The 25,106-nt window shown below is 38.8% G+C and overlaps 2 protein-coding genes across 2 annotated transcripts in view; one reads left to right on the plus strand and one right to left on the minus strand.

The window, feature by feature from the left end:
* The window catches only part of LOC110835421 (knirps-related protein), a 31,495-nt gene extending 9,775 nt beyond the window's left edge, over positions 1 to 21,720 (minus strand). Inside the window, exons 1-2 of the mRNA XM_022075610.2 lie at positions 20,997 to 21,720; positions 202 to 279 (exon numbers count right to left, since the gene is read on the minus strand). Of these exons, the coding sequence (XP_021931302.2) occupies positions 202 to 279 (78 nt within the window). The 5' untranslated portion in view covers positions 20,997 to 21,720. The remainder of the gene's footprint in view (positions 1 to 201; positions 280 to 20,996) is intronic.
* Positions 17,031 to 25,106, plus strand: part of LOC110835426 (uncharacterized) — a 93,809-nt gene continuing 85,733 nt past the window's right edge. The window contains exon 1 of the mRNA XM_022075628.2: positions 17,031 to 17,156. Coding sequence (XP_021931320.1) covers positions 17,082 to 17,156 — 75 coding nt within the window. The 5' untranslated portion in view covers positions 17,031 to 17,081. The remainder of the gene's footprint in view (positions 17,157 to 25,106) is intronic.

Genomic DNA, 25,106 nt, shown 5'->3' on the forward strand with positions numbered 1-25,106 from the left:
CTCACAGTGTGTTCTCGTTATGCACCTCGTGCAAAGAACGCATCATAATATATTATTCGGTCCGTACCGCGAAGAAAACACAACAGTTCACCATTGAAAGGATCAAGTGGTTGATGCCGTTTAAGGAAGTAATCACTGTTTACAGAAAAAGAATCAAATCTAATGCAGCCTGTTCTTTGCTGCCATTAAAACTTGTCTCACCTTACATCCCTCGCAAGTGAAGGCGCCGAAGTGGAAGCCCGCCGCTGGCTCGCCGCACACCTTGCACTGCTGGTTCATCTGGAAAAACATAGATGGGAGCTCAGTTCACTCCTCGCATTTGCAATCTTGCGAGGGCACATTCGTACATAAACCATTGACCGAATTTGCAACTTTTTTTGAGACAAATTGTGCCTTTACGTTAACACCATAGACATCGCGAAAAAAATATATACACTAGACATGCAGATACGCTCATGTAGCATGCATTGTCACAACATGGCTCATTTCGTAAATGAACCCAAAAACATCATTCGAAATAGAAACAGACGACGTAGTATAGCTCAATTAGAACAAGTTTGGAATTGTACGCATAGCTTAGCAATCGTGATGTGTTCCTTGTAATTTAAACTTTGACGTTTAGTGAATGGCGGGGATTTCCCCGCCAGGGAACACGCAAAGTTCCCGTTTATGTCGGCTAACCAATTTCATATTAGAATTACAATTAATTATTCATTTATATACTATATGAAGGCAACACTTCATTAGCTTCATGTTAAATTTCACATTGGGCTTGAATAAATTTAGCTGATTATCCTAAAAATGTTAATGGAATTCGTCGACACATTCCATCGAAACAAACTTCATGGACGGGTCAGTTTTAATATTATTACGTAGGGTTACACGTGCGCCTTCAGAACAGCACTTGGGCCCGTCCAGCTTCGTGTCCGCCGGGTAATAGGGGTTTAAGCAGGCACTGGAATGAGTGGAGCTGTTCCTCCATAACGTGGAGCATAGGAACTCGACACCGGAACATTTATTCGTTAATAACAGTTATGATCATGTAACACGAACAGGGAAGGTGAGAAATGCGTACAAAATTTTAATTGAAAAATTGAAGGCAGGAGGATTGTGCTGAAATACATAAAGGAAAAAAATAGACTGGGTTCGTCCGACGCGCATGGTTGAATTGTAGGCTTTTGTTAATACGGCGATGAACCCTATGGATTTTTAACAGGTGGAAATTATTTTAGGGTTTGAAGAACCAACATTATGAATTTGGGTAAATTTGTGAATGAGATGAGATAAATGCGAGTTGTACGAAATTCGTGAACTCCAAATTGGAAACATTTTGAACGTCGTTTCTAGGACGGAGAGAAGGCATGCAACGGAGAATTCGCTGGTAGCCTTTACTGATGATGAGTAGCTTGGGGCGAGAGAAGACGCGGAAGGGGGAGAAATCTTGTTGTAGACCTTGGAGTGAGACGCGGACTGGCTTGTATTTAACAGCCAGAGAGAGAGAGAAAACCTTACCAAACCGCTATATGCATGGAGCCTTATATCATATTGTAACTCACGTGTGTCTGCAACAGACGGGCCTCAGAAAATGTTTCCTCCTTTTTTTTAAAGTTATTTTCTGTCCCTAGACTTGTAATGTAAATAAATAACACTAAAACGTACCCGAGATGTTGCGCATCAAACTTTGTTTTACGTGAGGTGACATAGTTGAAAGTTTTAGAGACTAACAAAGTGAACAGCGCGTGACGTATGCTGTTCTTTTTTTGGAGAACGGAGAGAAACTGGTTACGAACAGTATTTCAGGTCCGGAGACTATAAAAATGTTGGCGGGACATCGGTTTTTGAAATGGGTTAAAAAATATTGGTCGGGGAAACTGTCCAATTCCATTAACACAATGTAGTGAGAGGGGCCATAAAATATATGAAATAGGTTTGAAGCCTTCGGATTTTGGGCATTAACTTTAATGATTGGTTAAGGTGTCTGGGAGTAAATTTGAACGAAATGTGAAAAGTCTTTTGTTTTCCTCCAGAGGATTGCCTTTGTAGTTCCCAGAATTCCTGCTGGCTACAGGTTTTAAAACTGATCCAGGTCATTACAATCTGAACTAATAACTTCGCAGCCGTGCGCAGTGCAGCTGTTCCTTAAAACACGAAGCTTATCTAAATAACATTTAAGAATTAAGCCCGTACCGCGAAGAAAACACATTCGTGTGATATTCTTATTTACCCAACTTTATATACCCCGACCTTTCACTGTGTCTCGTCAGCTGAGGAATGCAAGGGTGTAGAACATTCAATCATGGCTGAGCTTCTTCGTGGCGACACATTAAGAATATAGTCCACTCTCAGACTGTCTAATACGTGTTGTCCCTTGCTTGTCTGAATACCACGCCACGAACATGTGGGTGTGGAGGTGCAGCTCCACACATTCAAACCTACTGACTGGATATGAGGATTCTTTGGTCCCAGATTCGGCCTCGCTGCTAGGTATCGAATTCCGACATTTCAGATCAGTCGCCTTTCTCGTTGGGCGTTTAAAGCCATCTTTCTGTTATTCGCTGTGTAAGGTTTTTCATTTAGATGCGCGTTTCGGTTTGTGTGAACAGAAACAAGCTTGTGGAAGTTTCATAAACGAATATTAATACAAGAGTAACAGATAAATGAAATGTTGCAGACATAAATTGCTTCTTTTAAAATAAAGTGCAGATCTTTAACACATGTAGATTCAGCGACGAATGATCAAAGAAACATTACTAGAACTAAATGCCGATGGGGTGATAAAACAGGGATGAACAAAATGTAGCTGAAGATAATTGTCTTCCGGGACGTCGCGCCGTGTAGCCTGAGTGAAACCGAATGACGTTTCAGGGTCCTGAAGATGGAGTCTGCGAGCATTTTTCAAACGTCGGTCAATTTCTACCAGACTGCACGGGAGCGACGTCACGGAAGACGGCTTCATTGCCGTGAGAACCTGAAATGTCACCAATGTTTCGACACATCGTTCCTAAACATGTAGGCACTCGGTTCGAACAATTCTGGCAAACGTTCAGAACGATTGATATTTTTTTCAAACTAATGTTGTATGGTCAGTTTCTCTTTGTGACTGTCGATATACAGATAAAAGCAGAGCCTCTTTATCTTGTCGTAGGAATCTTACCACGCGTACAAAAGAGGGCTGTGGTCCCTTTCTCTTGGGGGCTTCAATACCATTTCTGTCGCACTAGTTTGGTCGAAGAAACCGCTTCCTTGTGGCTGTTAAATTCAGTCGTCTTTACGAAATGGTAAAAATCCATTTTTTAAAACGATAGTACTTCATATTTTGTGATAGGTTGAACTCACATAAATGCAAATGCATGTTCCATATGCGTGCATTTTAACGCGGTGGCATTTCTTCGTTTTCCAGACCTGGTTCTCTTTATGCCTGGTAACACGGTGTGTAAATAAATTGTTACGTACGTGACAGGAATATCAGTGGACTGTATATAGTTTATCAAATATATCCCGGGAATATTAATCATTTTATACTTGGCAAATTACAGGATTATACACAGAATGTATTGGAATGGATATGTTTTGTAAATCATGCTTTAGAAAGCAGTTAGCATACTTTAACGCGACATTCTTTATCCACCCTGATTTACTATCTTCAAAGCAACTGCGCTTGCAGTGAGGAACGCCAGTCTATGCAGCATAAAGCACTCCTCTGCATGGACGGATCATTCTCTTATTACACCAGCTCTCTTCTGTTATGACGTGACCCGAAGGTTCATACTTGTATTAACAAGATAAGTCAAAACATCACTTTATCCTCCCCTAATCAGTTTAATCAGTAAATATTTAAAGAAGATTAATTTTTACAGTATTCCTACATTTGCATCTTAACTTGTTTCGGTGACATCTTTTGTTTAATCGCAGTAATTAAGATTCGTGTGAACAAAAAACGTGACTCGTGTTGCCTGACTTCTGTGAACGGAGTAATAAACCTTTGTGCCCATAAAACGAGCGAATTTCTTGATGTCTTGATTTGCTGCCAGCTGCTCAGGAACGTCTTCTACCTTTGAGCCAGTTAATTGGTTTCGCTGAACTGCATCTCCGCATAATCGGAACGGTTACCTGGTGAATTTTTAACATGGATTTGACGTTCTTATGGCACTGGATGTTCGATTATGGTCTTCAGGCTTGCCGGTCTTGTTATGTCGCTGGTTACATTTCACTACGCATTGTTATTTTTTTATTTGTTGTTACTAGAAGTCGCTAGTAACAGTAATTGCATCGTGGTTGTTCTTCTGATAACTTTCTTGATCTCACACGTGCCCTCGATGTGAACACACGAAGGTCCTTGTTACACAATTTCCTTCGTTATGCGTTTCATTTGTGTACATTAGTTCGACACGTGTTCTTTGGTAAGTTTTTACCAAATCTTTGTAGTTTAGCGTTGTTCCATCAGGAACATGTAATGTCGCGTAGAAATATTATCCCCTAGGAGTAAGGACTTAAAATGATGTCAAGTAAAATATTCGGCTTTAATCTACAAATTGTCACCGTCAGGGATTTAGAATGATTTCATATCGCCGTGTGAACCAGATATATCACTATGAATGAAAGGGACTAGAAGAAGAAATAGAATATAAAGATACGAGGAATAGAAAATAACAAATAGTGATAAAGAAGAATAAGAACTTTGAATATAAGAAAGAAGCTAAGAGGAATTAAGACGGAAAAAGGATAATAGAAGAGGAATGCGGATAAGAAAAAGATCAATAACTGGCGTGGACAGTGCGTCATGTGACCGAAATCAAAGTGAAGTTGTCGTGATTTCTTTTCAGAAGGTCCCTGTCTCTGGGATGAGCATAAATGTAGGTCGATTGTGTGCCTAGTGAGGTAAGGTTAGGTAAAATGTCTTTATTCCGCTTTCAAAACGTTCGTCAATATTTTAATAGACTATGCAAACATTTTCTTAGAAACTCACTGTGTAAACAGACCATTGTCACTGGCCTACAAAGATGTACTGGTCTGGACCAGATTAGTAGGCCCGAACTCGGTCGACGGATCGGCACTTAACAGATGTTCTGGGCTTGTAAGACAGCGGTGGGTTTTCTAGGACCTGCCTTTATCATACGCTGAAATATCAATTATAAAGACATCTAAACTTTCTGATTTATGATACAATATTAAAGCCTTAATTTATTATTAAAATGTATCAGCCGCCGTAATTACGAGCGCAGAACTTTTTCACAATTGAAGAACATAGCATATGAAACAGTTGAAGTCGCCACAAGCGTCCGCCTGGGGTGTCCAACATAACACCAGCTCTCGACGTGTGAGGGTTGAAGGATTCAGACTAGAACGTCATCATTCCCCTTTCACTTGTCAGTCTGTCCGTCACATTAAGCGTCATAAAGGGAGACGAGAAAGATTTCGTAATTTTTTACACGAAAGTTTTAGTCGCAAGAGAAATAGAATAAAGTCGCTAATTTGTAAGGCAGTAATTTTGACGACTTTGGAAATTAATGTACAGGGTGATTCAGAAGTACGTCTAACTTTCTGGGGTACATTAAACGGTGATTTTAAGTTTAAAGAAAGGTGCTCTTCACGTGTGCACAATGTCGGACGAACGGGATCTTTTTATGTGTTAATTTATAAGTTTAAATAAATAAAATGAAATACGTCAGCTCTGGGCCTATACTGTGGATAGGTTATTTAATCTCCTTACGTAATCCACCTTCTGTATGAATTGAAAATTCATTACTCAACACCAAGTCACGAATTATGAACAAATTCGGTGTTACAAATTTTTATAATAATGTTGTATATTCCTGTAGGTATATTTGACGTACATGTTTCCAGATAAAAGGCGGTTTTCGTCTGAATTTAAATGAGCACACGTGCATATAATTGACCTCCCTGACATACATGACAAAGTAGAAAAACGGGTTTGTATTTCATCTTGCAGTATTGTCCTTATGAAAAGACTATAGCGACTGCGCTGTGATTTGCATCAACTCTAGTGATTATTATACCTAAGACTGTCATTACTTAGTTAACTTACATAATAAAGTCTCAGTATAAGTGTCGCCTGTAATAAATAAGGCGCTTATTAATGTACAGTATTAAATAGTAGGTTTGCATGTCATATTCTGTTGTAATTTTAAACTATATTTACCGTGCACCTGCACTAAACCAAGATCATTACCAGTGAACATAATTTGCTAACACTGGCTATGCATATTACATGCCTACGTATTATCTTATGGTAAAATATTAAACGATTCGAAATTAATGTTGTTCATGTCTTTTATAAATATAGCCTATTTTGGTAATTTTACAATGAAAGTAAGACGTCAAATGTCTAGATTCCTTGCTTCCAGCAAATTAATCGGCGGAAATTTGAACATTTTAGGCATGACTTAACGTTTTATAAATCCTTATCAAGACAATCTGTTGGAATCTTTGCACGGCTAATGGGATGTTCTTCTTTGGTTTCATTCATTTATTAGATACATATCCGTTGTTGCAAATCTAATCATCACTGCAGATATCAAATTACATAGCGGCGTATAAATTTTCCTTCTTTTTTTAAAAAAATGCTTTAAATAAAAGCTGTAGATCTTACTAAATCTCTAATGGTTATTTAAAAAGAAAATATGTGCTTGGCGAAAGCTCAGAAAAGCTTAGGCTGGTTCACGTATGTCTCCAATTTCTTACGGTGTCAATAATTTGCCGAAGTTAATTTTGCAAACAGAGAACGTCATGGTTATGTGCTGCTATGTAACTCCGGGTGATGCGAATGTTGGGATAACGGGTGTTTTGTTGTTGACTGCTTTGGCACAGTGTGTTTTATTTACGGCGTTACAACCCAGATCAGGGGCATTGTCATAGCGTTACTCAACTAATCGTGTCTTAGAGCGTTACTCAAGTTTTTGGTTTTCATAAATCGCGATAATTATCGATTATAGTGTTATCGTGTCAGTTTGTATGCCTCTTAATTTCGTCAATTGTGCCAACTAGACGAAACTGTGTTCTAAAATATTCCATTCACTGGAATTAAAATGTATATTAATTTTAAAGTTATTATTTTAAAATTTTAAAAAGGGTTTTAAAATTATTGTCCAGAATTACTGTTTATTGTCATGTTCTTTACACTTTCCTTCCGTCTTTAATTCTGTTTCTGTATACCTTCTTTATTTATATATTTATTTCCTTATTTATTTTTAAATTTTATTCCTTTTTCTGTCTTTCTAGTTTCTCCCTTTATTTCTTTCGATATTTAATTTCTTTCTACTTCCTTCCTGAATTTCTCTCTGCTCTTCTTCTCCTCTTTATTTTTCTCCTTTCCTCCGTAATTTCTTTTTCTTCATTCCTTCTTTTTCCGGGGTTTCCCTGTCTCTCCGCGTGTCTTTTGCTTCTTTCGTATCCTTTAGAACGTTCGCCTCCCCCCTCTACGTTCATCCGTCTTTACTGAATTTGCATTGAAATTCCTTACAAATTGCGTGCGCATCTTCAAATGTGGAACTTAGCTAAAACGTTGCGGTCGTGGGACGCTTTTACAGAAGTACGTGATCTGCGAGGGTAATAACCCGTGGTGGTTAACTAACAACTCTCTTGGTGTTGCGTTTCTCGGAAACACTTATATCGTTACTTCTGGAACTGGCTTAAAGCTGTGCACTGCATAATAGGGATGAAGGCAGGTTGTTCCGTCGTGGAAACTGCCTGTTTTATCAACCCACGAAAGTGAAGACGAGCAAATTGCGCTGATTTAGCGGTTAAACTAGTTTCCAAAAGAAAGGATATACTTCACATTCCGCGCTAATAACTTACGTTGCCCGATATTCATGGAATTCTGTAGGAAGTTTACACAATTTGTTACCGTGACATAGTACTTTTATGGCTTATTTATATATAACATTCACGAAATAAAGGAGTATCTGGTACTGTTGTAAAGATTGTTCCCGTTATTCAGAAAATAGTGAAGGTATTTCGATTAAATTTGGTATTGAGAACGAACACCAACATTCATCCAACATATTTCATTGTGCTTCGTACTGAGCACATATAACTCTTTAGTTTACGTGAAGTTCGCACAAACGGCGTCACAACCCAGCTTACCATAATCGATGGACTTGTAAAGACAATTTAGATGATTACTTGTAGTAAAATAATCTGACGATATTTTAGGTAGTAACTCGTAGCAAGACGTCAAGTATAATTAGACTACGCGAATAAAATTTTACAGTCGTTTTTTCGGGAGGAATTTGGTGGGGGACAAATTGCTCATTGAAATCGAAAGAGATAAATATGGCACGTCATGACATTACTACAACGTCTTTAAAATGTCAGATGTTAAGTGGGACTCATTGTATTAGCTTTGCATTTTTAGAAGATGATACTGTGTACTAACACGTTTCGGTTTGTGGTTGTGTTTAATCATTGAGGACAACCAGTTCAATTCTTAGAAGGAACTTTTTATATATTTCCCGATGGGTTGATTATGTAACAAATCTTGGGGTGTTTTATAGATTCTTTGTACGTAATTCAGCTTAACTTTTTCAATTTGAAAGTTCTTGCCCAATATAAAAAATTAAAGCTGCATTGTCCTAGTGTTAGTTAAAAATTACGTTTCGGGGATAGGAAACTGCTTCAGTCCTGATTGGTCTCAATCGACAGAGGCAGGACAACGGATAATATCCAACATGTTTGTTATTTTAATTTCGATGTTAACATTTGATTTGGTTTGCTTGCGCACAGGCAATATTTAATTAACTGGGTACGAACGTCGGAGAAACATTGAAATTACAAAGTAGTTTATATTTTTTATTGGAAATGAAACTGGATTAGGGATTGTGGTAGGAAATCATTCCCCGCCAAATGTCAACCGGGTTTTTACGCTGATTTATTTTAGCATGAGATTTTTATCGCCCTAACAGTAATTCCAATCGTCTGATATACAGATATATGTCTTCTTAAAATTTTGATACTGTAGCATATAAGAACTGAGTCACACAGAAGTACACAGAGCATTATGAATCCCAGAATAAGGCTATCTAGTTTTGCAGAAAGTGCTCGCCACTGAGACCAGCATATGGTGCATTTCTTTGAAGACTTAATACACACAACTGGCTGTACTTGATGGTAGTCAAACCCGGAACTGGTGCTTGAAAGTTAAACTGTGACGTAGAAAGTTCAACTGAATGTGCAGAATAACCTATGTGACATGTGGCTGTAGTGATCTTCTGAGCCGAATGTTTCGAAGTGCTGTAAATCACACCTTCTAGCGCGTGTAACTAATTAACACTTGAATCAAGTAACATCATCATTTTTTAAGCTTTCACGGCGACTGAATGAGGTGAAGTCTTCTCAGACAATCAGCCGTGTGAGATTGGCGTTAATATACAACGTTTCAGAGACTACCGTCTTCATTATCAAGCCCTGAAGATGAAAGCAGTGACAATCTCCGAAACGCGGTTGATTCCGCTAGAAGACTTAGTTGCCAACAAATAACTATTTAACCAGCTATTATGTTTAAGCAAAACAGTGACAAACTTAGCAATTAACTAGCTGACCAGCAAACTTATTCAACAGTTTTTATATGTTTTTGTGGTAGGGGGCGGATATTAGTTATAATATATTGCATATTGTTATGATATTATCGTCTGAAAATGAGCAATTTACAGTATATATGATATGTGAAGATAAAATTGATGTAAGGATAAGAATCTCTATGGGTATACGTTGGATCGAACTGACTCCGATAGTAAGCTTCGGCACTAGAAGTTTTAACCATTCGGGTTCCGTTGCCACGGAGTCAGTAAATTAAATCAGATAAATGTTTACTCTGGTGGGTGGCTCCTGCAAAGTAGCTGGCCGTCGTGCGGAATTGCTCTTTGGAAAGACTGACCCGTCGTCTGCCACATGACGTGGAAATTAACTACCTTTTACAAACAAGGCGATATTCGGTCCATAACCTAATTCATCCGGGTAGCAGATCGTGCAAACGAGCTGAAGATATCTCTTCAATTACCTGCAGTGACAACCCAGTATTTGGAGAAAATAACATTTAGTTGTCTCCGGCAGAGCGCGAAGTCCAGGTGGTTAAGTGACGTTACATAAACTGTGACTGGTTATTGGTTTCATGTCGTTTGACATCTTTGTTGGGTTTAACCCTTTGAAGTTGAGTGTAAACTGTGTGTTCCACGTGCTTCACAAACCACCAACTCTTCGTTTGGTATATTTACGAGTTTCATATGATTCTCACTGTAAACAGCTACTAATTCCTTGAACATCCTTAAGCAGTTTGTCTGTGTAATGGTGAAGAGTTGTGTAAAATAATCATCCTATTTTCACGTTGTTACGTTACCACTAGACCATCCAAGCCGAAGCTTGCGTAAATAATATTTGAGGATCCGGTCCTTACCGCGAAGAAAACAATATCCTTCACCATTACAAATATAAACTGGTTAACGCCATTTAAAGACATTAACGCCATCTACACTGTGAATTACAGGACACATAAATTCGAAATTAAGAGTTACTTGTTAACGCAGATAGCACGTGTAGCTACCACTGAGCGTCAAAGAGTTATATTCTGAATATTTCCGTTCTATCTCGCGTCCATCGCTACTCTAAAATTACGTTACAGGATCATTATTTTTCTCCAGTACATGGTTGAGAATTATCAGGGTAATTGGTAGAGCCGGCCCTACTAGATGCTGAAGTCGGCCAAATACAAGGGACACGACTTTTTCTCCGGCAAATATTCATCCTTTTTCTGCCGCTGGCATGAATGAATGAATGTACATTTGTTGCGACGGGGGGGCACGCACCGAAAACGTGAACAGCCCGACGCAGTTAGTAGTCGTGCAACAATTAGACTCCCACGTCATCAGTTCATCACCTACTTAACAAGTGAATCCAGCAATTTAGAGCGAGGTGGACTGTAGTCGTCGCTTCGAACGTGTTCGGAACTAGCGGTAATATATTTTTCAGTACGATGAAATTTATTTGTTGGATTGCCTAACGCTGCAGGCTTTTTATATGTCTTACGCGTGCAATAGCATATATTGGGTCTTGCATGGCACAGCTTGGAACAAGACCGGACATCTTTTATTTGGTGACATTAACAGAACTAGATGACAAGCAGAGATCATGAAATTCCTGGTTATGTAATATCCTGTACATTTATTAGCTTCGTCCATGGAGCAGAGTCCTACTTGAGAAGCTAATTATCACCCGTGTGGTCATGAAATCCCCTGCATTGTATAAAGCCACATGATTCATTTCTCTGTGTACAGGAGCGAGTTATTTCAGGTACACAAAATTGATTTATTTTATTTCCATGACCATTATTTTGACGTGAAGTGTCGACAAGTACGTATTTCTGCCGGTGTGTTCCACATTGCGTGATCTGCTCCTCATTTGTTAAGAGAACAACGCAAGAGGATGGGAGTCATTAGTAACCACAGACAGTGTGTCATAGACATCGCTCCGAACAAGTGAATCACTGGGCACATCCGGTTCCCGAAAGAATCCATGTGCCGCCATACGAAATGTGCAGTAGTAGACAGTACATGCACCAAGTCCATGTGTGGGGAAACTTTAAATCGAAATTCCTCTTGTATGTGTCTTAGATTCTTGTTCGGTTTAACGGTGCTTTGCCACGGACAGCTTGTTTGTAGCTACTTTGTTTCTGGATAATAATCCCCCAATACCCATTATACAGGGGACTGGGTCTGACTGTGTTTGTTGGTTAAGGGAATTCCAAAACCTGCCCTGATTCAGTGCTCACTGCCTGCTTTGGCTCAAATGCTCAAATTTAATATAGACCCTTGCATTAGGAATAAAACATTTTGCTGTTGGAAGGATTACTGTTTGACGAACGTAGAACGGGTCATTTGTGATTAGAAAGGTGAAAAGAAATGCTAGTAGATGGTCTGTAAGATAGAGGAGGGCAAAAATTACTTGAAATAACAAAAGAGCTGACCCATTAACAAGGCTCTAAGGTCACTCTTTACAACGTGTTCTGGTTAGAGGAGGCAGGACCGTTGTTTAGCAGGTAGCAGAAATTCGATTAGAATGGCGCCGATTAGACCTGGCGTTGGTAGACGGTGTTGCATGAACTTCATTTTCCCTAAACTCTTTACGATAGAAGAAAATGCTTCACATTAAGCATTAGCACTTAGCCTATTCTTCGGTTACTTAAAGTTTTGCGTTAAATCTTGTGTTCTGAGGCGCTACGCTCACATGAGAACAGAAATGTGTCAAACATTTTGGTTAGAAAGGTAGAAGGGAAGAGGATATATGGAAGATTTAGGTGTAATAGGAGGATAATATTAAAGTGGATTTTAGAAAATATGGGTATACGCATTGGATTCGACTGAATCGAGCGGGTTCATGTGAACACAGTATCAAACCTTCGGATTCCATGAAAGGAAGTCAATTTCTGGACTGTCTGGGCGACTCTGAGCTTGTCATGAAGAGTTCTGCTCCGTAAAGGACGATCAACCATGTCACAGTATTCAACCACGGTTATTAAAATATTAAATGTCAAAAATATGGTTCGTCCCTTTAGACTCAAATTATGAATGTCTTGTCTCTGTTTGATTTTAGGCAGATTCCAAGGCTGAAGCCCTGAAGATGGGGCCAATATATACCTCCGAAACGTTGAATACCTTCTTGGAAGCTAACCCAGAAGACCGCGGTTAGAACCTCAAATCTTCTCTTTGTGTTATTGTTCTGTATTCATATACTTTGCTTAGTTAGAATCGTTACTTCAGATTTCTGCTGCAGGTTCTAGCAGTTTGAATATGGCCGTTTGTGAGAGCGGGAAAAAGGTGTGACAATAACGAAGTTAAATTATTTCCACGGAAACGGGATTAAACTCGCAAGATGCTTGATTTAAACAGCTGATAAATATTTTTTGTTTTCGAATCATGTAAAAAATGTATCTTAATAAATACAACTCCTGCAATGTTATTATTGACAAATTTCTTTTATCTTGAACGTGCGTGAAATGAAAAGTTAATCTGTTAATGTCACTGAATTGTTTATTGCCATAGAAATTGCATGCGAATATATCAACACTGTCCTTTAGCATTGGATCTCATTCAATGCAAATGGTTTCTTTCAATTACAGCACCGGTAAGACATTCAGGTCAGATACGTGAATACATGAATATGGGGAGCAGGGGTGTATACAGGCGTTCTTTATGGTTCGTCGTGTCACTAAATCTCAGTTGCTTCGTGTTGCGTCATGTTTGTTCTCAATCATGTTTCGCCGTGTACGTGATATTTCGATGAAAACGATGCCACTTCTGATCTTAATTTCTTTCAGCAATAGAAATGTTGCATCGATTTTAACAGACGTTGCTGGATGTGGTTGCTAGGTAACGAGCCTCTGCCCTCCAATGATGCTTTTACGTCACATTTCTCTGTATTTTTTTTGTGTGGATACGTTACAGTTAAACTATTACGTCTACATAAAATGTATTTTGCTTGTATTTTATAGCTTTTATAGGATAAAATACTTATATTTATAAGTGATTCTGCTGGCAATTTCACGAGTTGCTGTATTGTTATAGTACATTATATAAATTTACCAAACTTTGCATAATGCCATGGGTTAGAGCTTTATGGAACTCCAAGGATCATTAGCCTGATCACAAGATCCCGTTTCCGATCACTGTTCTAAGCCAGATGAATCCAGTCCACACCCTACTATCCTATTTTCTTATAGCAATTTTAATATTATCCTTCTTTCTACGCCCAGGACTTTGGAGTGGCCTCTTTCTTCAGGCTTAGCAGCAAAAGTTAAACACGCCTTCCTTTTCTTCCTTATGCTGTCTACGTACCCAGCCCATATTCTCCTTGATTTGATCATCCTAATAATTCCTGGCGAAAGGTGCAAATTATGGAGCTCTGCATTATGTAATTTTCTCCATTCTCCCTCGTCACCTCACCCCTTTTAAGTTCAAATATTCTCCTGAGCTATTACATAATATGAAAGTAACACACAGTAACTGTTATTTCTGTAACTCTTAATAGTAAGATAATTAGTTCTTGCTTACAGAAATTTCAGTGAATCTAAAACCAGTTAACCTTCCGTTTTCAAATCCACTCTCTTAAGGTCAATTTTAATATTAATCTGTTATCCCATATCAGTCATATTATACTTTCCAAGGTTTCCCTACTAAAATACTACTTGCATTTTAGTTATTAATTAATATAATGATATGATAAAAAGGGATTTGGACAAGAAAAGAGAAATTTAAACTAAATTATGAATATATTAGAGTGAGGACTTTGAAATGGCGTCTTATGTAATAATAGACGGCGAAATTTGAAAATTGCGTAGATGGTATTTTTGGTATCATTGCTGGTATTCAAGAAATTCGAACACCAAAGGCATTCAGGTTAAAGGAAAAAATTGCGAGTTTAAATACAATGAAAAGATATAGGTACTATGCGATTTTCAAGGACATTGACCAAAATTGTAAAACGAATGCGGAGAAATAGATTACCAAAGTTACAACCGTGCTGTAAACCCGTTGGTGAAGGAAGATGATATCGCAGAAAGAGGAGGGAGGAAAGAAAGTTCTTCTGTACGAGTGACGATCAGAATTTCGTGAGCCCTGAGAGGATAAAGTGTCCTAAGTCCACTAAGTGATTTGGGCGTATGACGGGGATTTCTGTTATTGAAATACGCATCGTTAGCGCAGGAAGTTATTTATGCGATGAAAGAGCGTGGCTATACAACACAAACATTCATATTATCCCATAAGTCGCATCGTCTCTTTTTGTAAATGGCCACCAACCAACTACTTAACATAATCTAGCTTATTCTGGAGTAGTAATACTTTATATTGCTCGAATACTTGTGTCTGGCATTTACTAAGATTGCCTTGCATTTGCTGAACGCCATTTATAATAGTATAGCTTGTTACTGGGCCTTATACCGGTAAGGTGATCAGAAATCAGCATAATGAACACTCCAATCAACGACAGGAATAGAACTGACGTCATACGCATATGTGACCTCTGAGAGTGGTTGGTGTCTTGAGAGCTGAAGCACACAGTACCGGCCCTGTCTGACTCGTTTCATGCAGGACAGACAAAGTGGTAAAGGAAAAGGATGGAGAAAAAGTTCCTTCCTAAAACCAGCCCCAAGAACTTGGATATTACAGAGGAATTACGGATTCGTGCATTTTGTGACCTTGGACGGACCGATTTTTATCCGTGAGAAAACCGTTCATTACAGAGGGACTCTGACGAGGGGGAGAGGCGGAGAAGCAGGGGAAGGTTGGTTATATGACGAGGAATTGGGAACTGACCAAACCTTGCAGGCTTGTTTGTTGATAAGTTCCACGTCTTGATAAATTCAAGCAAACCTACCGAGGTTTTCTGTGGGTCCCCGAACGTGGTTAGTTTGAGGCATTTGATATGATCACTTTGCTCCAAAAGTGCTGTAATACCCCTCAATAAATTGAAAGGTGCTCTTAGTGACTGTTAAACATCACGCCAGGATGACGTGTGGGTATGTGGGTACTTAGCTTGACTCTTAACTTATGTATAAGATGGAGGTGAGTGGTCAGCGTCGAGCCTCGTCCGCTTTATCCCCACACAACCCCACGCGACGTCGCAGTCTAAAGGTTCATAAACGACGTTTTCACAACCGTGAAAACGTCGAATCTCACAATCAGAAGCAAAGTCAGTGCTAAGATGGCTGTCCTCTGGGTTGTAGTGCCGTGTAGTCAGGCCGACGATGGAGGCGGCAAGGACCTCTGAAATTTTGGTAAACTTCTACCAGACTGCAAGGCGTTAAACCCAGCAGAAAGCCGTCTTCAGCAATTTTTACGCACAACTTTTGTAAGTCTTTTGAGGATTGCGAAGTTTTAACTAAACCTCACCGTACAGTTAAGTATATGTACAACCTGCTTTAATATTCAGTAACTGCATTTTTCCATTGATGAATTTGATTATTTCGTACGAATCTCATAATAATAATGTTTGTATTTCGTCCAAATAATTGGAGATATGAACTCAATCAGATTATATTCTTTATGGTACCTTGTAAACATGATTATGTATCTTTGAGGTCCATAAGATGGAATTTCTCACGTAGCTGAATAATTAAAAGCATTCAGAGAACGGTGTTCTGCGACTTAATCCTGTGATGTTGAAACAGGGGACCATATTACCGGTCGAGAAATGAATTAAGTGTAAAATGCATCGGGGCTTTTAATAAGCTGAAGTTTGTAACCGTTAATTAACTGAGAAGAAAATAGTGGTTACAGCAGCTTCGGTTTAGACGAATAATAATTTTAATTGGATTCACGGACAGAAATACGCTATGAGCCCCTTCAAATGGGCCAGTATCTACCCCTTTGAAATCGAAGCTCTTGTAAATGATATTTAAGAATTCAGTCCGTACCGCGAAGGAAATACTACGCGTTACCATTACAAAGATCAACTCGTCGTTTACACTGAGAGTCATACGGAACCTATGAACACAAAATGGAGTTGTGTTATTGTTACAATATTTGGTACATACACTTACCACTAAGTTCTAAAAGGTCAAACCACACCTTCGCTGTTACGTCCAATATAACTTGGTATATTCGATACGTATAACACCGCGATTTATTTATCACAGTCTGGTTTAAATGTCTCCGAGTTCGTTTATGTAATTTTCGCAGTCGTTTCAACGATGTTTCATTGTACTGTGAAGTGGTTTTAAAACTTGGTAAAATTCTGAGTATATTTTTTTTGTTTACTGCGATTAAAATTCAAATACGAGGAGCTATACCGCATTTCCTCATACATCTTCGTGGCGTGATCGTTATTTAAACACAAAGATAATTTTGTACTTCATTGTACAAACTAATGACATACGGAATTTTGTTTTCAGTATTTAACTTTGAATAACTTTTAAAAATTCAGATTATGAGAACGCGATGTTTGTATGTGAAGGGACCTAATTTTAAGTGGTTTAGTGTTAATGCAAATGATGGAATATGCTTCTTCGTTTCTCCCGCAGATACGCAGTTCCCACGCCATCTGCTTCGCTCTTCCAACAACTACTTACGAGAATCATGAAACATTTAATCACCACTTACAACTTTCATGAACGGCTCGTTTTCATTCCAACGTCTCATGTTTCCGAGAACGTAAGTAGCGACACACGTCTAATTTTTCGTTACTCGGCTGTAATTGGAAACATAACTTTTTCAGCAGTGCGATTAAAGCCTTGAGGTCCAGCGGATTTCGTCGAGGTTCATGATCATACATGTCTACAACGAGAGGGAATTTTTACTTCTCTTTTGCCCGGTAATACACTTCTATAGAAGCAGCGTTACGTAACAGAACTAAATTTTCGGAGAGCAATGAATTTAGAAAATCACGAATTTGTGAATTTGTATCTTGAACCTGTAACACTCGGTAACTCATAATTTTTCCAATAAAATGTAGTTACGGGTTTCATATATTTACAGTGTAAACAGGGATGAATTCCTTAAAAACCGTTAACCAGTTGCTTTGTAATGGTGAAGAGTTGTTTTCTTTGCGGTACGGACTGAATTCTTAAATAAAAATGTAATAACGAGGAATTTTAATAGAACTGAACTGCTAGTTCGGCAGTTTCTCCAGGAGTTTTCTGATTCGCCTATTTATTGCAGTATCTGGTAAACATGCTACTGTGTTTGTTATCAAACTATATAGAAATAAATCACATCTTGCGGAAGTGCAGACCGGAACATAAAAATCGCCACAACTTCTCTTTAAGTGGAACAACATTGTTTAAAATATGTAGTATTTTAGCAAGGAAATGATGTCCTCCTGAATATAAAAATCCGCCCCAAGCGGCGCTTTGTAGGTCTGTGGAAAGTCCTGTTATTCGGTCCTGATTAGTTTCTTCCCGGGGTTGTCTGAATTACAGTAATACAGTGGGGACTGTTTTTGTAGCTGGTCCTGTTCTTAATGAAGAATACATTACTTTTTCAGACGGACATTGTAATGTCAGCAGTCAAATTACATAAATTATTTGAAGAATTTTGAAATGTCGACACGTGCATTGGTGTGGAATGTCTTATTATTTAACCCTTTGAAGCCGAATTTAGTCTATGTAATATTTAAGAATTTAGTCCGTACCGCTAAGAAAACACAACTCTTCACCATTACACAGATTAACTGGTTAACACTGTTTAAGGAAATAATCGCTGTTTACCGTGATAATCATGAGATCCAAAAAGAAATTCTGCGGTAGTGATTGTTAAACCAGATGGTACATGAAGTGACCGCCCTGTTTTAAAGTTTTAACGCGGCAACTCAGAAACGAAACTGAATGGGGGGTAAAGGACGTTTACGAGTCGAAGACCCACCTCAAATGGACATAAAGAGAACTATGGTTTTTCTAGCTGGTCCTAACGTCGGTTTGTACATTTTATACTGTGTAAAAAGTGTTTGTATTTACCGATAATTCAAAACAGGCCAAGTAATAAAATTGTATAAAATGCGCTATACTTCACTTTTTATTATTTAGACGATTTATTTCTATAATCGCGTATAAATGTTTCATTCCACCAAAATAAGTGCAAATACGAACGATGTGTGTTGTTGATATGTGGCGTAAGAATGCCTTTACATCTGTTAACATTTTTGTCGTGTTTGAACACGCATTGCTCTTTTCGTGGGCAAACATGAATAAGTACTCATACTGCGTCAAACTACGAATGTAGTGGGGGGTTTGTTGTTGGCTTCATAACAGATACTAGCTTTGTCTGGGCCCAAAAGTCTGCATTACCTTGAAGAGCGTACACATTTTGTGCATTTTAACAAATTTAAACACATGCACACTCTGTCGATCTGTAAGAAAAGAAGTGAGGTTTCGGTTTTCGGCAAATATGACGGGTGACAACGCTTCAGTTCGACTGCGAACGATATTTACAATCTTTCAGCTAAGAGCACGCCTTTTACCATTTAAAGCACGCAACACGGCTAAATAACATTTAAATAACAGTCCGTATCAGAAACGAAACTCATCTTCTCCATTACGAAGATCAACTGGCTAACACTATTTAAGGGAATAATCGCTGTTAATTATAATAATAAAAAAAACATAAATAAAATTCACAGTTATTACATCTTGAAAGTGGTATATTATATAGTTACCAATGTTCCTCAAAATTTTAACACATTACAGCACGAATGCAATCGAAATATTGTTTTGGAATTTTGACCCGCTTTTAAGAAAGAATTTAGTTTTCGTTAGCAAGTACAGTTAGTTACAATAGCAGTTTTATGAAACTAAACGTATGTCATGACACTTTGCAGAATGAACAACTAAATTGACGATTAAAAAGCGTGTTATTCACGTTTAGAAGTTCACTGTAATGTAATAATTTTTTCCAATTTTTATGATATATATTGCGAAATTTTTGTGAGAAAAATGCGGAAATCACACTGTATATTATTGTGAAAGTCCAGGTATTAATGTAAACGAGACTTTCAAAAGAATGAATAATATTGTATTAATAAAGTTTAGAGGTTCACATGTGCCACGAACTACCGACGATCATCAGAAGGACAAAGTTGGCGGTGACCTCCCTGGTGGTTTGCCCGTCAGCGAATTTCCAGTAATGCGCTCCAGTGTCTGGTTCTTTAAGTCGGAGTTCTCGTGGTACTTCATTAAGTAGTACTTGCTTAATTTCCACATACCTCAGTATAGCAGTTTTGTGCATCAACTAACTTAAATCACAAGCTCATAATGCGAATTACATTGAGGCAGGCCGTGCTCTGACAACAGAACCATGTAGTCTGGGTGACTTGAATGCTGGGACGGAAGTAACACTTTAAGCCGACAGTACGTTTTGTGTTTCCGGCTCGGTCTTCTTAAATATCTGCGATAGTACTCGACTATATTTCGCGCCAGACCATTATCTAAGCGTGATTACTTATTCGGAATTTAAGGCATTATATTAATAATTAAGTGATTCAAACTAGATATGTAATTGTTTTCACTGCATGAAATTTGAGGTTTTGAAGATGACGATGTTGGTCTTCTGAGTTGTAGCACCATGTGGGCTTGAAGGTAGATACGATCTTCAGTCTTGAAGATAGAGGCAGTGTGTTTCTCCGAAGCATTGTTATCTACCAGCAAGTCCATACGACGTTACAACCGGAAGACCACATCGGCGTTATCTCAAGAAATTCTCTATTAAATTAAAACAATTAATGTAACTTCCTGATATTGTTCTTTCTTATCACGAGATGAGCAGTCACTAACACATTCGATCGCTCAATTTTGTACAAGTGCGCGGACAATATTTACAATTCTTAGCATGCGCCCAGCTACTATTAGAGCCTAGACACCTGTTTAAGGGCCGCAGTTTAAATTGAACATTTACTGTTTGTTTCGAGTTGAGATGCAACCACATTTATGGTGATATGAACGCTGGGTTTGACGTGAAGTCTACTTGCAAGTTATATCAGCTGACGTAGTGCGGTTCGGGCGCTGACTTGGACATGAGACCTAGATCGAACCTTCGATTACTAATATTGACAAAATTACGGTAATATGAAAGGTTGGTTGGACGTGGGACCTGAAATAAAAATATTTTTTTCTAATACCGATTTTAACTGAGGTAACTTTAACGCTGGGTTAGCAGTGAAACTTAAGTTTAATTTACACAAAGTCTCTAATATTCTAATATATGGGTGATTTGAGTGCTGGATTAGACGTAAAACATACCTTTTGATGCCGTTCGAGCGCTGAGCTGGGCACGGTACTTGGTTTGAAGCTTTGATTAATGTAAAATATTGACATAATACCGGTAATTTGAACGCTGGGTCGCGGGTAAAACATAGCTTCAAACTTTTGTTACTTATAGTCACGTTAACTGAAGAACCTTTAACGTTAAATTAGCCGTGAAAATGTGGCCTTGAACTACATTAAATCTCCAACACTGTAATAATATGGGTGATTTGAATGCTGGATTAGACGTGAAGCTTACCTTCAAGTTTCTTTCGATCGGGTCGTGTAGGTAAAGCGCTCGAGTAGCCGTCGTAGTATTGTTTTAGAACTGCTGATGGACCATAGCGGATGCTGCTAAGGTACCGCCGTGTCGTGCGGGATACTCTGCGTTACTGGCGAATACTCGGCTCGTAATCCTAATCCATGTTCCTCCTCACAAATATCCATGCACCGACACCAAACAGTTATAATATGCACTATCACACACTGAGATAAGGAATCCTTTAACACAGATCAACAACATACATCATGTTGCGTATCTGCAAATTCGTGCATGCGTTGAAATCACTGTAGTGTTTGCAACGTTCAAATAAACAAACATGAGTGGAATTATTATTTATTATTCATTCACATTTAAGAAATATCCGGACGGTACACACACTCACTAGGAGCGAACCTCATTGATCACTGGCGCAGGTGGAAAGCAACACATTCCGTCGTGGGACAGCCGGCAGGCAGTCACCCCCGAGGTACCTCCAAAGCCCGTAGGGCACGGAAAGTGCTGGCTCAGTTGACGTCGATCGTTTCACTGCCTAAAAAACTTGACGTCGTAAAGAAGTTGTCTTCTCCGCCCGCCCCCTTCTATTGGCTGTCAGTCATTGGAAAAGGACGACAGTCACCACGATGTGCATACTCACGGGTCTGGGTCGGGAGAGTACGGACTCCGCCGCGGGAATGAGCCAAGAAAATCTGAGGTAGACAAGAGGAGGTCGCAGTGGTGCCAGGTAGAGGGGGCACGTCAAGAAACTGGTGGGGATTTCTGCTGGGGAAGGGGCCAGAAGAGGATAGAAACTTTACCTGAGTCCAATACAGCAGCAAGTGGACGAATACTTGTGCTATATTAAGAAAATACAAGGGTGGCAGGAGAATCAAAAGAGGAGAAGAATGAAGAAGGAGGAAGATTGGATTATAAGAACTCTTGTGCGTACGCAGCAGTTAAATTGATTGCACAATCATGTTTCCGTCTCCGTCAATTCGCCTCTCCTTCGTCAGTTGGCAGGCCCTGGTAAGGCCAGCCAGATAGAAGGAGCCCCGTCTTCAGCACTTGCTGGCGTCACTACAGTGAAGGAACAAGATCTTCTTCAGCCTCCGGGCATGAATTCCACTCACTGCACTATGTGCTTTCCAGTTCCCGTTCCAAGGTACTGCGGTTACGACGTCGTGGAAGCAATGGTGAGAAACGGAAACTGAAACGATTATCAGTCAACGAGTTGCACTAGATATGTTTATGTTTTCGTTAATTTTCGACAGCGACATAACTTCTGCGTGTTAAGGCAGAGAAAAGTCAAAAACATTGATCTGTGCATAGTACCCTCAAGGCGTAGTAGACGTGGAGGTAAATATCCACACATCCTTAACCATGCCAGTAGATGGACGTAAATTGCCAGGAACATTTTCCGTCCCTTTCTCCCCATCCCCCTTGTGAATTCAAATCACCAGTCACTGGGTTAGAAGCCGAGTAGGTTATCATGACGAGGAGTAAATGCCGTGTCGTTTCAGAAAATCAAACCTCGATACCCCAACCCTTACCCAGTCGCTGTTTCGAGTGAGCTTCCCCGACTCATTTGTATTAATAATGTGGTAAGATGAGGTAAAAAGAATTTCTTCATACATATTAGGCATCATGCCATGAAGACATGTGGAAAGTGTAGTTGTAGCGCCACTGATTCTTGATCTCCAGTGAATCTTTAATTACGGGGTCGAGGGATTTGTACAGTGCAGAATAAAATCGAGTTTGTTTTTGACGTAAATATGAGTTTAGCAGTATTTTTATTTTGATTATTTTGTGGCTAACAAATTAAGTCTTAATGGAAACCCATTCATTTCCAGATAAGCTTCAACTTGCAAGTCACCTTCCCCCTACCCCCATCTCTCCAAATAGGGCCCTGGTTATATTCAAGTGTTTCGAAAGTCCCTTAAGCAGTCATTGCCGTGGACGACACCGGTGGATCATACTGTCACAGAAATGCCCTTTGCTTTCATTGCGATATAAAGCGATAAATTGATTTGAGCTGCAACTTGCACAGGTGAAAAGCAGTGTGACTTTCAGATCCACCTTGGGTGCTTACAGTCACACCATTCATTGTCCACTTTCCAATTCTCGTATTTGCACACACACGTACGTATCTACAGACGAATGCTTTGAGGACGACACAGCCTACACAAGGCTCTGCAAGATGACTATCTGCATTATTTATCGCTCCTAGTAATGACAAAACCTCTCCTGTCTTAACCTTTCCGCTTCTACAAACAAGAACAATTAACTATTTCTTAATTGCGTGTGCAATTTTCTCACGTTAGACAATTAGGTTCTCCTGCCTAAGAAATCTGGGTTAATATATCTTTAGGACAGAAATATTGCGAAAGAAATATGAATAGAAAGAATATCTGAGCTTGAACTATTTTTGTTTGACGCCTGACATATTTCAAACACGAACTATATTTGAATAGAAAACAAGATGAGTGATGTCAAAACATGTAGACGTAACGGTCCCCTGAAACACTGACCTGGAAATGTAAGCTGTTGATTGAGAAAGCAGTGTTCAAATAGCAGACAAATTTAACACTTAAATGTTAATGGCATTGTACCGTGCATCAGATAATATTAACAGTCAGAGAAATTACGCTCCTTTAAGACATTGAATAGTAGAAGTTATATAAAATACAAGAACAGTGCAGTTGTAAGCGAAAATGTACATAAACCCAGTAACAAGATAAAATGCACACGGATGAACGGAAATAAATAAATATATTCAACATATCAGTTACGCAAGGCATCCTAATACATGCAGCTGTTTGTATTCGGATCACAAGAATATATGTCGCACTAGCAAGAAAATTTACTGTATCAAAATGGAGCTGTAATGGAAATCGAGCAGGACAGTTCAGGCGAAAGACGCGGACAGTTGTACTTCCTAACTTATATGTTGGTACGAAAATCAAATATCGCCTAGGCCATTGAAGCCCAGTGGTAACTATATATCCCACCTGCTTAACGAATTAGTAAAGCTTGTAGCTTAAATTTAAAAACTTATACTTATTTAAGGTCTGTTATATTAGAAACAGAAGATGAAGTTCCAGGAACGAGAAGCTGAGAATAGGGAAAACTGGAGAGCTCTTTTTGGGCAGAGCAATGGACCTGTCGTAAGACAGAACACTGAATAATAATAATAATAATAATAATAATAATATTAGAAACTTAAAGTAAAATTTTTTGTTGGCTTGTAAACATAAAATAAAACTTATTTGAAATTAAATACAGACTCCAAGTACGAGAAACTTAGACATCTATGCGGGCCACCTACCTTTATCAGTACAGTGAAATATTGGGCACGTGACTGGAAAAGAAATGCACGCAGAATATTTAGCACAGAAATGTATTGGAAATCTCCTCTTCAAGGCTGAGAAGAATATGGAAATGCTAAGGTTTCGATACATTTTGATGATCTGAGTTGGATGAAACTGGCTCTGGATCATGTTGAAAAGTGAAATTTGTTATTGGCGTGTTGAACCTTCGGGTTCTGCTACCACATTATCAGTTAATCAATTTTTAGCTGTCCAAACGTTATAAAGTTTTTAAAATTGGCCCTCGTACAGAAAAATGTAATAGAAAAAAGCAGGAACTTTAACGAATCGTCTAGATTTTTATACTTGAATTTATAGGTGTAACCTAACGAAAGTAGATCATTGAAGTAGTCATTCAATTGAAATTCTTCATAATTGCTGTCATGAAAAACTTCGTACATGCAGAAGACTACTTTGCAACATCCGTGTGTATATAAAGCTTTTATACGCCATTACAAGCGTTGTAAATAATTTTTCTTACGTTTATTCGAATAATTCAGTTAATGAGATTGCAGCCAGGTGATGACAGGTGTAAATTTTGCAATGGCATGACAAAGAATCTCAACGAGTTTGCGTAATTCATACTTTTGCGAGTACATGTACCCGCCTTGTAATGGGTAAAGACAATGGTTGTAAGAAAGGAAATTTTGATGTGAGACTGAACGTGGCATCCTAAGGTTAATATTTTGAAGCTGGCACTTTCGTGGCAACGGGCGTTCGTTGCTGAGGACACCAATAGATGGCA

The sequence above is a fragment of the Zootermopsis nevadensis genome, unplaced genomic scaffold (genome assembly GCF_977971745.1).
Source record: "Zootermopsis nevadensis isolate Lab colony 2312 unplaced genomic scaffold, Znev_1.0 Znev_ptg000017l, whole genome shotgun sequence".
NCBI classification, from domain to species: Eukaryota; Metazoa; Arthropoda; class Insecta; order Blattodea; family Termopsidae; genus Zootermopsis; species Zootermopsis nevadensis.